The 13860-nt window shown below is 36.6% G+C and overlaps 1 protein-coding gene across 2 annotated transcripts in view; it reads right to left on the bottom strand.

Annotated features, from left to right (window-relative positions):
• LOC147370540 (UDP-glucuronosyltransferase 2C1-like) overlaps positions 1–13860 on the bottom strand; it is a 37274-nt gene that overhangs the window by 1233 nt on the left and 22181 nt on the right. The window contains exons 4-5 of one of the 2 annotated variants that reach the window (XM_086405516.1): positions 3239–3326; positions 1430–1649 (exon numbers count right to left, since the gene is read on the bottom strand). In XM_086405516.1, the coding sequence (XP_086261642.1) occupies positions 1430–1649; positions 3239–3326 (308 nt within the window). Of the gene's footprint in view, positions 1–1429; positions 1650–3238; positions 3327–9215; positions 10191–13860 lie in introns of those variants that run through there. The other variant, XM_086405517.1, reaches the window with a different exon arrangement.

Raw genomic sequence — 13860 nt, 5'->3', positions numbered from 1 at the left:
GTTCATCAGTACCATTTTTCTAGATTCTGAAAATCTAGATTTTGTTTTTCTCTTTCCGAGTTATTTCTCTCTGTAAAATAGGCTCTAGATTTAGGGTTCTTAATGGCTCACTTAGAGGAAGTATTCCTTTGGGTTTGTGAAGGAGATGGAGGAGGAAGGTTATTCTCCCACACTGAAGTGCACTTATCATTGATAGAGAGTACAGAACATTAAATTGGAGAAAAATAATGAAATATATGTAGAAAGTTCTGAGAAACAGAATTGTGAGCCAAAATAAAAAAGTATGCAAAACCCTGTCACCATTTGGTTAAAAAAAAAAAAAAAGACAGGTCTTTCTTAATATACAAGAATTTAATGAATAAGTACCTCTAGATACATTTCAGGAAAACAAGGAAAAAACAATAGCTCTAAGACACAGAAAAAAAAAATTTGTCAGATAAAAAATTAATAAAAACAAATCATTCAGGAATAGATATACCAAGCATGCTGTGCAAAGTTGCTTCAGTTGTGTCTAACTCTTGCAACCCCATGGACTGTAGGTCTCCAGGCTCCTCTGTCCATGGAATTCTCTAGCTAAGAATACTGAAGTAGGTGGCCATTTTCTTCTCCAGGAGATATTCCTGACCTAGGGATCAAACCTCTCCTGCATTGCAGGCAGATTCTTTACCATCTGAGCCACCAGAGAAGTCCCAAAATGTAGCCTGGTCCCATTTTTATACATTTTTTTCTTTTCTATTTGTAAATTAGCACAAAGAAATATCTGAAGTAATATTTCTATACTGGTAATAGGTTATAGATACCTGAAGAGAGCTACGTGATTTTTTTCAACTTTATTTCTCTATATTTCTGTCACATTGCCTAAATTCTTTATAGTAGTAATATTTGTAATTTTAAAGACATAATAAATGGCTTCCCAGGTGGCTCAGTGGTAAAGAATATGCCTGCCAATGCAGGAGATGTGGGTTGGATCCCTGGGTCAGGAAGAGCCCCTGGATTATATAGGTTTTTATATATAAAAACCTCCATTTCCCCTGGAGAAGGAAATGGCAACTCACTCCTGTATTCTTGCCTGTAGAATCCCACAGACAGAGGAGACTGGTGAACTAAAGTCAATAAGGTTGCAAAAGAGCGACATGACTTAGTACTGAGCATGCACATGAACAAAAAATAATATTAGCAAAAGTATGTGTGACTCTTTAAAAATAGTTTAGCTTATTTAAATAAATTTAGCATTTCTTTGAGGATGAAATCTATTCTCCAGTAACAATAGGTAAATATTTTCATAGAATTTGAGAAATATATGACAATAATTTATTTGATGTTAGATATGTCCTGGTGATTATATAAAAGTATTGAATTAAACTGAATGAAACAATTACTCCTTTTAAAATACCAATGTTTCTCAGAAAACTGTATACTTTATACTCACATAGGGTTGTTAATAACTGCCTTCAAAGCGTTAAGCAGATCGGAACTCGTCATTCTTTGCAAGTCTAATTCGACAGCTGCTCCTTTGGCTTTAACACGAGCAACATTACCATACTGATCACCAAACAGGGGGATTCCCACCATAGGGACCCCATGGTAGATAGCTTCATAGACCCCATTGGTTCCACAGTGAGTGATAAAAGCTCTGGTTTGGGGATGACCTAAAAAGAAAAAAAAAATCAGTATTCTAAATTGAAAGAGTTTTAGAAACAGAAAGCCATAATATCTTTATAAATAGTTAATTCAGTTAGGTAGCATCTTCTATATGATTGTGTACAATGAAGCCATATATAGATTCCTATAGGTGCTAAAGAAAGTAGCAATTGATTATTCCAGGCTAAGCAGCAATTAGTGATTCCAGCAAGTGAGTCATTCCATAAACCTCTGAAAAATTTGTGCAGAGTTAAATGATGAAGAGTACCTGCCATTGGACAAGTAATTGGGATGATGATGCTTTAATAAACAGGATCGAGGGATTTAAGAAAAAATGCTTCTGTGAATGAGACATGGGAGGAGAGATATGCAGGGTTTCACCATGAGAATGTTGGCAGCACAGGATAGAAAGATAGACCAAGGCAAGTTCATTAAGTACCTGTTAAAGAAAACAGAATTGTGCATGTAATTTTATAGTAATCTGGAGCCATTCGTAATATGCTAGATGACGAAATGGTTTGCCAGATTTTTTCCCCCTAAATAGTTACTGCAGGGAAAGTCCAGAGAGGCGGATGGAACCAGAGGAGAAAATGGATACACAGAGTCAGAAAGGTGTTGCCATATTCTATACAAAAAGTAATGAGAGCCTTATCTAAAGGTACTTTCCTTTACCCTGATTCTGAAGAGGCAGAGATTATATCATAAGTGGAAGAATTATAAAACCCATATTTATGTTAGAGCTTGAAAAAGATTCTATCCTTGACCAAAGTCTAGTCAGGCTCCTCTGAACTCTCTTCTAAGCTAGGTCCTGGTTTGGGAGTTTCTTTTTTATCTCTGCGTTACCTAATTTTAGCAAGCATCCTATGAAGTCAGTTTCCCTAGACTCTTGAAACCTTGATATTTGATCACCTCTCTGATTATTGATTCATCCTTCACCGTCCCCCTATTTGATACCTGATCACTCTGACCTGCCTTCAGCAATAATCTGATTCAGTTGTTTTTTCCAGAATCCCCACCCCTTGTCTGTGATGCTTACTCTTATTAATTTTTTATCTAATGACCATCCACTCTGTACTTTGTCTATAAATTTTCCACTTTTCCTTTTTGACTCAGATGGAGTCCAATCTCTGATTTGCTGTGAAAGTCTATTGCAGTAGTATTCATCCTGATGGCCTTGGATAAAGTGTTCTTTACAGTCTTTTGGGGCTTTTTTTGATAGCTCAGGATTCTTGGTAAAGAATCTACTTGCAATGCAGGAGACCCTAGTTCAATCCCTGGGTTGGGAAGATCCCCTGGAGAAGGGAAAGGCTACCAACTCCAGTATTCTGGCTGGGAGAATTCCGTGGACTGTATAGTCCATGGGGTAGTAAAGAGTCGGACATGACTAAAAAACTTTCACTGCACTTCACTTCAGTTTAGTCTTTAACAAGTGTCATGGATAATTTTTCTTTAACAAACTCCAGAAGAAATGTGAAGAAGCCATCAAGGTTTTTATTTCTTATTTTGAAAACAAATGTTTTGGATTTATTTGTTATTGAGTAATTATTCAGATTATCCCTTATTTATTTCTGTTTGATTTTCTTCTCTTTGGTCTTACCCAGAAGATCATTCTGTGGAATCCATTCATATATCCGGGTATTGGCTCCTAAATTTTCTGGTTTCTTTCCTCCATATTTCCACAGAACCTGTTAAGGCAAGTGTCTTTACTTCATTTGAAGATTTTTAGAACCATATCCTGTCAGAAGGAGGCAGTTAACTTAGAATTAATCAGGTTTAATGCCTCCAGGTATTACACAAACAATGATGCCTTAGTGATTAAGTAACGAATGTTTTTAAACCATTGACATTACAATCATATTTTCAAATGCTTACAATAATCCTAATCTATATACTAACAAGTTCTCACTTAAAAGATGAAGGAAACAAGGAAAATCTTTACCTGAAACAATTATGTGTTGGCATTACTAGGTTATTCTGGTAAAGGAGATTTCGCAACAAAATTTTCAGAGGTAAAGGGGATGGATGTTATTTACCTAAGAGCTTGTTAGCACTCTGACCTTTGTTATATACTTGGTAGTGATATAGAATCGAGTGTTGTCTTTATTATAATAAAATATACATAATGATATTTATAATTTTAAGGTATTGTGTGACTAGAACTTACATTAGGCATTACAATCCACAATGTTATGAAACCATCAGCACTATCAGCATCCCAAATGTCTTCATCATCCCTGCATAACTCTGTATCATTCAGCAGTAACTCCCTATTCCCTTCACTTCATAACCCCCGGTGACTTCTATTCTATTTTCTGTCTCTGCAGATTTAACTACTCTGGTAATCTCAGTGGAATCATGCAGTACTTTCCAACTTAACATTATTTCACTTAATGTTATGTCTCAAAGTTCATACATATTGTAACATATCAGGATTTCCTTCTTTTAAAAGGTGAATAATATTTCTTTGTGTGTATATGTCACATTTTATCCAGTCATTTCATGATTGTGAATAATGATGCTGTGACCACTGGTGTGCAAGTAGCTGTTTGAGCCCATGATTTCAATTCTTTTGGATATATAGCCAGAATTAGAATGACTGGTTTGTATGATATATCCATGTTTAACTTTCTGAGAAAACACAAAATGTTTTCCACAGCCCATGGGCTTCCCTGGTAGCTCAGATGGTAAAGAATCTGCCTGCAATGTGGGAAACCCAGGATAGATTCCTGGATTGGGAAGATCCCCTGGAGAAGGGAATGACAACTCACTCCAGGATTCTTGCCTGGAGAATTCTATGGAAAGAGGAGCCTGGTGGGTTACAGTCCATGAGGCCACAAAGAGTCAAAAAGACACTTTCCCTTTCACATGCATCATTTTGGGCTTCTCCAGTGGCTCAACTGTTAAAGAATCCACCTGCAGTGGCAGGGATGCAGATTCAATCCCTGGGTCAGGAAGATTCCCTGGAGGAGGAAATAGGAACCCACTCCAGTATTCTTCCAATATCAGTGCGCTTCCCTGAGAGCTCATCTGGTAAAGAATCCACCTGCAATGCAGGAGACCTGGGTTTGATACCTGGTTGGGAAGATCCCCTGGAGGAGGGAAAGGCTACCCACTCCAGTGTTGTGCCCTGGAGAATTCTTTGATGAAATCTGATTTTCTTTTCTTTTATTACCTATTCTTTTTGCCTCATACCTAGGAAATCATAACATAATTTATGTAATGAAGTTTTCCCTTAGGATTTTCTTATAAATTGCTGTAATTTTACTTCTAAATTTTCATACTTTGATCCATTTTGAGGTAATTTATATATATATATGATATGTCTTCATTCTTTTACATGTGGATATCAGAGTTTTATTAGTACAATGTGTCAAGAAGTGACTGTCCTTTTCCAATTGAATGGTCTTTCACACTTGTTGAAAATCAGTTAGCCATATATGAAGGTTAATTCCAATTAGTCTTCTATTCCATTGGTTTATATGTCTACCCTTCTAGTACCACACTGTTAATTTACTGTTGGTTTATAATGTTTCTAATTTCAATGTTTGAAAATGTGAGTCCTTTCACTTTTTTGTTTTTCAATATTGTTTGTCTACTTGTGGTTCTTGAAATTGCATATGAGGTTGTTAATTGGATATTTCATTTCTACAAAAAAGGCTGTTAAAGAGTTTTGATAGGCATTTAATAAATCTATAGATTACTTTGGATAGTGTTGACATTTTAACATGCTAAATGTTCCTATCCATGGACATAGGATGACTTTCCATGTATTTAGGCATTCTTTAATTCCTTATAATGATAATGTTTTGTAGTTTTCCACATGTAAATATGTAACTTCCTCGGTCAGATTCATTCTTAAGTATTTAAATTGTTTCATTGTTCTTGTAAAGGAAGTTTTAAAATTTCACAGTCAGTGTGTTCATTGATACTGTGTGCATAATAAGCAAAACCGATTTTTGTGTGTGAATCTTGTGTCCTACACTTTTGTTAAATTTGGTTTTTAGCCCTAGTAGGTACTCTTGCCTGGAGAATCCCAGGGACAGGGGAGCCTGGTGGGCTGCCGTCTATGGGGTCGCACAGAGTCGGACACGACTGAAGTGACTTAGCAGCAGTAGCAGCTTTTTGTGAATTCTTGGATATTTTCTATGTATAGGATCATGTCATCTGCAAATACACATTGTTTTACCTGTCACTCTAATGTGCATGAATGGCTTTCATTTCTTTTTCTTGTATCATTTCCATGCTGAACTTCTAGTAAAAGTTAAATAGCAGCAGTGAAAGTAGCCATTCTTGTATTTTTCCTGATCTTAGGAGGAAAGCTTTCAGGTTCCATCATTGAGCTTGATACTAGATTTTTTTTTTTTTTTTTAATACTCTGTATCATGTTGAGGGCTTTTTTCACTCTTCTTAGTTTCTTAAGAATTTTTACCATGAGAGAAATTGGATTTTGTCAGCTTTCTTTAATGTGTAGCTTGTAATGATTGTTTTGTTTTGTTTTCCCTTGTTATTGAATGTCACCTAACTCTTTAACTGTCTCTTGCATCTTCTGAAAAATGGGTTACTGTAATTTTTACAGTAAATTTTACAGAATTACACAGTTCCAGTCATGCATAACATGTCTACAAACCAAATAACATTAAATTAAATTTTTACAGTAAATTTTACAGAATTACACAGTTCCAGTCATGCATAACATGTCTACAAACCAAATAACATTAAATTAAATTTTTACAGTAAATTTTACAGAATTACACAGTTCCAGTCATGCATAACATGTCTACAAACCAAATAACATTAAATTAAATTTTTACAGTAAATTTTACAGAATTACACAGTTCCAGTCATGCATAACATGTCTACAAACCAAATAACATTAAATTAATTAACTTTTAAAAAACTGTATAAATTTTAAGGGTTACTTTCCATTTATAGTTGTCAGAAAGTATTGGCTATGTTCCTCATGTTGTACAATACATCCCTGAGCTTATCTTATACCCAATATTTTGTGCTTCCTACTCCCCTACGCATATATTACCCTTCTGCCCTTCGCCACTGGTAGCCATGATTTTCTTCTCTGTAACTGTGAGTCTGATCATTACACTCATATCAAGTTATTATACTGATTGATTTACTTTTGCTTAACCATCCTCATATGAGGAAATTAAACACTTCATTATGGTGAATACTCTTTTTCAATATTCTACTGGATTTGATCTGAAAATATTTTCTTGAATATTTTAATATTTACATTTTAAACTCATCATGGTCTATAATTTTATGTTTTGTGGTGTGTCTATGTGGCTTTTGTATCAGGGTGAATCTGGTCTCATAGAATTATTTAGTGTTCCCTTAAAATTTTTTGAAAATTTGGAAATGATTAGTTTATTTTATTGTTTAAAAGTCTGATAGACTTTACTAGTGATATGATCTATCCTGGATTTTTCCTCTAGGAGACATTTTTTATTATAATGATAATTCAATCTCTTAATTTGATATGTCTGTTGAAATAATCTATTTCTTTTTTTTTTTTTTTATCAGACTCACAGATATATTGAAGAAACTAGTGGTTACCAGTGGGGAAGGGAAGAAGGGTAATATAAGCCTAGGGGAGTAGGAAGCACAAAATATTGGGTATAAGATAAGCTCAGGGATGTATTGTACAACATGAGGAACACAGACAATAGTTTGTGGTAACTATAAATAGAAAGTAACCCTTAAAATTTGTATAATTTTTTAAAAATTAATTAATTTAATGATTCTTGGGTCATAGACATGCAATTATAGATGACTGGAAATGTGTGATTTTTATACAACACATTTTTCAGAAGGTGCAAAAGACAGTTAAAGAGTTAAATAACATTCAATAAAAATGGAAGAGAAATTTTTAAATTCTTATAAAAATATTGCTAAAGTCTTTTAAAAAAGAAGTGTATAATTTGACATTTATGGATTTTTATGGTGCAAATTTGCATAACACATTTCACTGGGAATATTTCAGGTGTATTTCAGGTGTAATTGAATAGGACATGTTCAACTGTCACATTCTGATTCAACCATTTTGTCAGATTTCTACTAAGACAGTAAAAGCAGATGTGGTAATAAAAACATAATATTGAGAGTTAGTTGCTGCTAAGTCGCTTCAGTCGTGTCCGACTCTGCAACCTCATAGACGGCAGCCCACCAGGCTCCCCAGTCCTTGGGATTCTCCAGGCAAGAACACTGGAGTGGGTTGCCATTTCCTTCTCCAATGCATGAAACTGAAAAGTGAAAGTGAAGTCACTCAGTCATGTCCGACTCTTAGCGACCCCATGGACTGCAGCCTACCAGGCTCCTCCATCCATGGGATTTTCCAGGCAAGAGTACTGGAGTGGGGTGCCATTGCCTTCTCTGAGAGTTAGTACTATTATGTAAATGAATAATCAAAATAATTCAATATTTGCTGTAAAAATAAATTATTATAAATAAGAGAAAAAATCACCTTAAGTAAATTGAGTTTTTCAAGATATTTATTCATCACCTCTAGTTTGTCTAATTTTGTTGTGCAATTTTTATATCACTTTTTTCCTCCAGTTTTGTTGTGATATAATTGACATAACAGCACTGTGTAAGCTTAAGTTGTACAGAATAACGATTCAACTTACATATATTAGGAAATGACTGTCACAATAAGCTTAGTGAACATCTATCAGCTTATATATGTATAAAATTAATTAGAAAAAAAATCCTGAGATGAGAAATCAGGAAGTTATTCTCCTGACAATTTCCGTGTATAACATACAGCAGCATTAATTAAATTTATGATGTATATTGCATCCTGGTATTTATCTTATAACTGGACATTTGAACCTACTAACTACCTTCCTTCTATTGCCCCTTCCCCAATCCCATGCTTCTGGTAACCAAAAATCTGATCTGTTTTTCTATGAATTTCTATAATTTTTTTTTGTTTTGAAGTATAATTGACCTACAACACTATGTTAGTTTCTGTTAGACCACATAGTGATTTGATATTTCTATACATTTCAAAGTGATCATCATGATAGATGTAGTTACAACATATAAAGATATTACATAGTCATTCCCCACACTGTACTTGGCAAAATGCATACAAATATATGTAAAATATATGATTATCTTAAGTTGCGGATCTCTTAAGTGCAAATGCATTTTAAGAACCTTGTGTTTTTACTCCTCCCACCACACTTAGTGTTTTTGATATCATATTTTAAGTCTTCTTGTTTTGTGTATCCCTTAACTACTTATTATGAGTATACTTGATTGTACTGCTTTTGTCTTTTAACCTTTCTTCTAGCCTTATACCTTGCTGATTTACTAGCACTGTGGTATATTTCTCTTCACCAATGAGATTTTTCCTTTTGTAATTTTCACGTTTCCAGTTTTGACCTTTTCTTTCTCACTTAAAGAAGTTCCCTTAACATTTCTGTATACGTGGTTTGGTGGCTCCAATCTCCTTTAGCTTCTGCTTGCTTGCAAAATTTTTTATCTCACCATCAAATCTGAATGTGAACCTTTCTGTATAGAGTATTCTTGGAGGTAGGTTTTTCCTTTCATCATTTTAAATATGTCAAGTTACTCCATTCTGGCCTTTACAGTTTCTTCTGAAAAACCAACTGTTGTCTTAAGGGAGTTTCCTTGTACATAACTTGTTTCTTTTCCCTTGCTGCTTTAAAATTTTTTTTCTTTATCTTCATTTTTTTCCATTTAATTGCAATGTGTCTTGATGTGGTCCTTTTTGAATTGTTTGAGATTGTCTCTGCTTCCTACAACTGGATGCTTGTTTCCCTTTGCAGGTTAGTTATTATATCTTCAAATATGTTATTTGCCCCTTTCTCCCTCTTCTTCAGGTCCCCTATAATACTAATGTAGTGTGCTTGATGCTGTCATGCAGGTCTCTTAAGCTGCCTTCATTTCTTTTTATTCTTTTTTACTTCTTTTCAGCTTCAGTGTTTTCTAGTACTTTATCTTTTTACTCACTGACCTGTTTCTCTACATTATCTAATATACTGTTTTTTCCTTCTAGTGTATTTTTCATGTCAATTTTTATATTCTTCATCTCTATTTGGTGGTGCTTCATATTTTCTCTTTGTTAAAAATTTCTAACTTCTCACTCTGTTCATCCATTCTTCCTCCAAGTTCTTTGAAAATCTTTACAACCATAATAATTGAACTCTCCATCAGGTAGATTGCCTGCTTCCATTTCACTTAGTTCTTTTTTCTGGAGTTTTATATTGTTGTTCCACTTGACCATATTCTTCTATCACCTTACGACACCTTACTTTCTGTTGTATTTTATGTATTTTATAGTTTGGTTGCATTGCTTGATCTTGGAGAAGAGACCTTTTGTAGGAGACATCCTGTGCATCCAAGCAGTGTAAACTCCTCTGGTTACTTCATTTTTACAAAGCAGACAAGCCAGGGTCTTGTCATTAGCTACTGGGGTGCCCCTATTTGGGCTGCATGCATCCTTCTGTTATGGGTTTGAGGCAGCAGAGAGATGGGTCCCGGGCTGAGCAGTTGAAGTCTGTCCCCTGTGGACCAATAATCCAAGATAAAGATGATACAGGGGCAGAGAGGAGCTGAGTTCTGTTCAGATAAAGAGACCACATATTTTTCATTCTTGAGGTCAAGGAGACCTTTTCAATTACACATGTGCAGAAAGTCTTCTTAGGGGTCAAAAAGAGAGGGAATGCCCCCCCATAATAGGTAGTATAAACCTTCCTACAGGCCTCTGAGATGGAATCCATCCTAGCTAAGTGATGCATGCATACAGAGGGGAAGATTGTGAGTTATACCAGAAAAGACTCAGAGCCAGGCAGAGGAATATCAGCCAGATGAAATTTGGAAAGAAATGATCCACGGAGTGATTTAGGCTACCACGAATCACAACTCTCTCTCTGAACCTGCCCATGTGTGTCTGTTCACACGTACTCTTCTTTTTTCTCCTAATAAACACTTCAATTGTTTCACTAATTTCTGTCTCTTTGTTGAAATTCATTTTTACAAAGCTAACAAGCCAGGGCCTTTTCACTTGCTACTGGCCCTTGCAGTCTAATAGCCTGGACTCAGTACTCTCACTACCTAGACCTGGTTTAATATCTGGTTAGGGAATTGACCCCATGAACAGTATGAAAAGGCAAAATGATAGGATACTGAAAGAGAAACTCCCCAGGTCAGTAGGTGCCCAATATGCTACTGGAGATCAGTGGAGAAATAACTCCAGAAAGAATGAAGGGATAGAGCCAAAGCAAAAAGAATACCCAGCTGTGTGATGTGACTGGTGATAGAAGCAAGGTCCAATGCTGCAAAAAGCAATATTGCATAGGAACCTGGAATGTCAGGTCCATGAATCAAGGCAAATTGGAAGTGGTCAAACAAGAGATGGCAAGACTGAATGTCAACATTCTAGGAATCAGCAAACTGATATGGACTGGAATGGGTGAATTTAACTCAGATGACCATTATATCTACTACTGAGGCAGGAATCCCTCAGAAGAAATGGAATGGCCATCATGGTCAATAAAAGAGTCCAAAATGCAGTACTTGGATGCAATCTCAAAAACGACAGAATGATCTCTGTTCGTTTCCAAGGCAAACCATTCAGTATCACAGTAATCCAAGTCTATGCCCCAACCAGTAATGCAGAAGAAGCTGAAGTTGAACGGTTCTATGAAGACCTACAAGACCTTTTAGAACTAACACCCAAAAAAGGTGTCCTTTTCATTATAGGGGACTGGAATGCAAAAGTAGGAAGTCAAGAAACACCTGGAGTAACAGGCAAATTTGGCCTTGGAATACGGAATGAAACAGGGCAAAGACTAATAGAGTTTTGCCAAGAAAATGCACTGGTCATAACAAACACCCTCTTCCAACAACACAAGAGAAGACTCTATATATGGACATCACCAGATGGTCAACACCGAAATCAGATTGATTATATTCTTTGCAGCCAAAGATGGAGAAGCTCTATTCAGTCAGCAAAAACAAGACCAGGAGCTGACTGTGGCTCAGACCATGAACTCCTTATTGCCAAATTCAGACTGAAATTGAAGAAAGTAGGGAAAACCACTAGACCATTCAGGTATGACCTAAATCAAATCCCTTATGATTATACAGTGGAAGTGAGAAATAGATTTAAGGGCCTAGATCTGATAGATAGAGTGCCCGATGAACCATGGAATGAGGTTCGTGACGTTGTACAGGAGACAGGGATTCAGACCATTCCCAAGGAAAAGAAATGCAAAAAAGCAAAATGGCTGTCTGGGGAGGCCTTACAAATAGCTGTGAAAAGAAGAGAAGCGAAAAGCAAAGGAGAAAAGGAAAGATATAAACATCTGAATGCAGAGTTCCAAAGAATAGCAAGAAGAGATAAGAAAGCCTTCTTCGGTGATCAATGCAAAGAAATAGAGGAAAACAACAGAATGGGAAAGACTAAGGATCTCTTCAAGAAAATCAGAGATACCAAAGGAACATTTCATGCAAAGATGGGCTCGATAAAGGACAGAAATGGTATGGACCTAACAGAAGCAGAAGATATTAAGAAGAAATGGCAATAATACACAGAAGAACTGTACAAAAAAGATCTTCATGACCCAGATAATCACGATGGTGTGATCACTGACCTAGAGCCAGACATCCTGGAATGTGAAGTCAAGTGGGGCTTAGAAAGCATCACTACAAACAAAGCTAGTGGAGGTGATGGAATTCCAGTGGAGCTATTTCAAATCCTGAAAGATGATACTGTGAAACTGCTGCACTCAATATGCCAGCAAATTTGGAAAACTCAGCAGTGGCCACAGAACTGGAAAAGGTCAGTTTTCATTCCAATTCCAAAGAAAGGCAATGCCAAAGAATGCTCAAACTACCGCACAATTGCACTCATCTCACATGCTAGTAAAGTAATGTTCAAAATTCTACAAGCCAGCCTTCAGCAATATGTGAACCGTGAACTTCCAGATGTTCAAGCTGGTTTTAGAAAAGGCAGAGGAACCAGAGATCAAATTGCCAACATCTGATGGATCATGGAAAAAGCAAGAGAGTTCCAGAAAAGCATCTATTTCTGCTTTATTGACTATGCCAAAGCCTTTCACTGTGTGGATCACAACAAACTGTGGAAAATTCTGAAAGAAATGGGAATACCAGACCACCTGATCTGCCTCTTGAGAAATTTGTATGCAGGTCAGGAAGCAACAGTTAGAACTGGACATGGAACAACAGACTGGTTGCAAATAGAAAAAGGAGTTCGTCAAGGCTGTATATTGTCACCCTGTTTATTTAACTTATATGCAGAGTACATGTTGAGAAACGCTGGACTGGAAGAAACACAAGCTGGAATCAAGATTGCTGGGAGAAATATCAATAACCTCAGATATGCAGATGACACCACCCTTATGGCAGAAAGTGAAGAGGAACTCAAAAGCCTCCTGATGAAAGTGAAAGTGGAGAGTGAAAAAGTTGGCTTAAAACTCAACATTCAGAAAACAAAAATCATGGCATCTGGTCCCATCACTTCATGGGAAATAGCTGGGGAAACAGTGGAAATAGTGTCAGACTTTATTTTGGGGGGCTCCAAAATCACTACAGATGGTGACTGCAGCCATGAAATTGAAAGATGCTTACTCCTTGGGAGGAAAGTTATGACCAACCTAGATAGCATATTCAAAAGCAGAGACATTACTTTGCCAACAAAGATTCGTCTAGTCAAGGCTATGTTTTTTCCTGTGGTCATGTATGAATATGAGAGTTGGACTGTGAAGAAGGCTGAGTGCCAAAGAATTGATGCCTTTGAACTGTGGTGTTGGAGAAGACTCTTGAGAGTCCCTTGGACTGCGAGGAGATCCAACCAGTCCATTCTGAAGGAGATCAGCCCTGGGATTTCTTTGGAAGAAATGATGCTGAAGCTGAAACTCCAGTACTTTGGCCACCTCATGCGAAGAGTTGACTCATTGGAAAAGCCTCTGGTGCTGAGAGAGATTGGGGGCAAAAGGAGAAGGGGACGACTGAGGATGAGATGGCTGGATGGCATCACTGACTCAATGGATGTGAGTCTCAGTGAACTCCGGAAGCTGGTGAAGGACAGGGAGTCCTGGCGTGCTGCGATTCATGGCATCGCAAAGAGTCAGACAGGACTAAGCGACTGATCTGATCTGATCTAGGGAATTGACATCCTGCTTCAAGCCACTGCCTGCTAAATTTCCCTGA

Source organism: Bos grunniens, chromosome 6, assembly GCF_055505025.1.
Source record: "Bos grunniens cultivar Pamir isolate PY7600 chromosome 6, Bosgru_T2T1.0, whole genome shotgun sequence".
NCBI lineage: Eukaryota > Metazoa > Chordata > Mammalia > Artiodactyla > Bovidae > Bos > Bos grunniens.
Note: the sequence above shows the minus strand (reverse complement) of the source record. Positions and strands in the feature narration are given on the sequence as shown.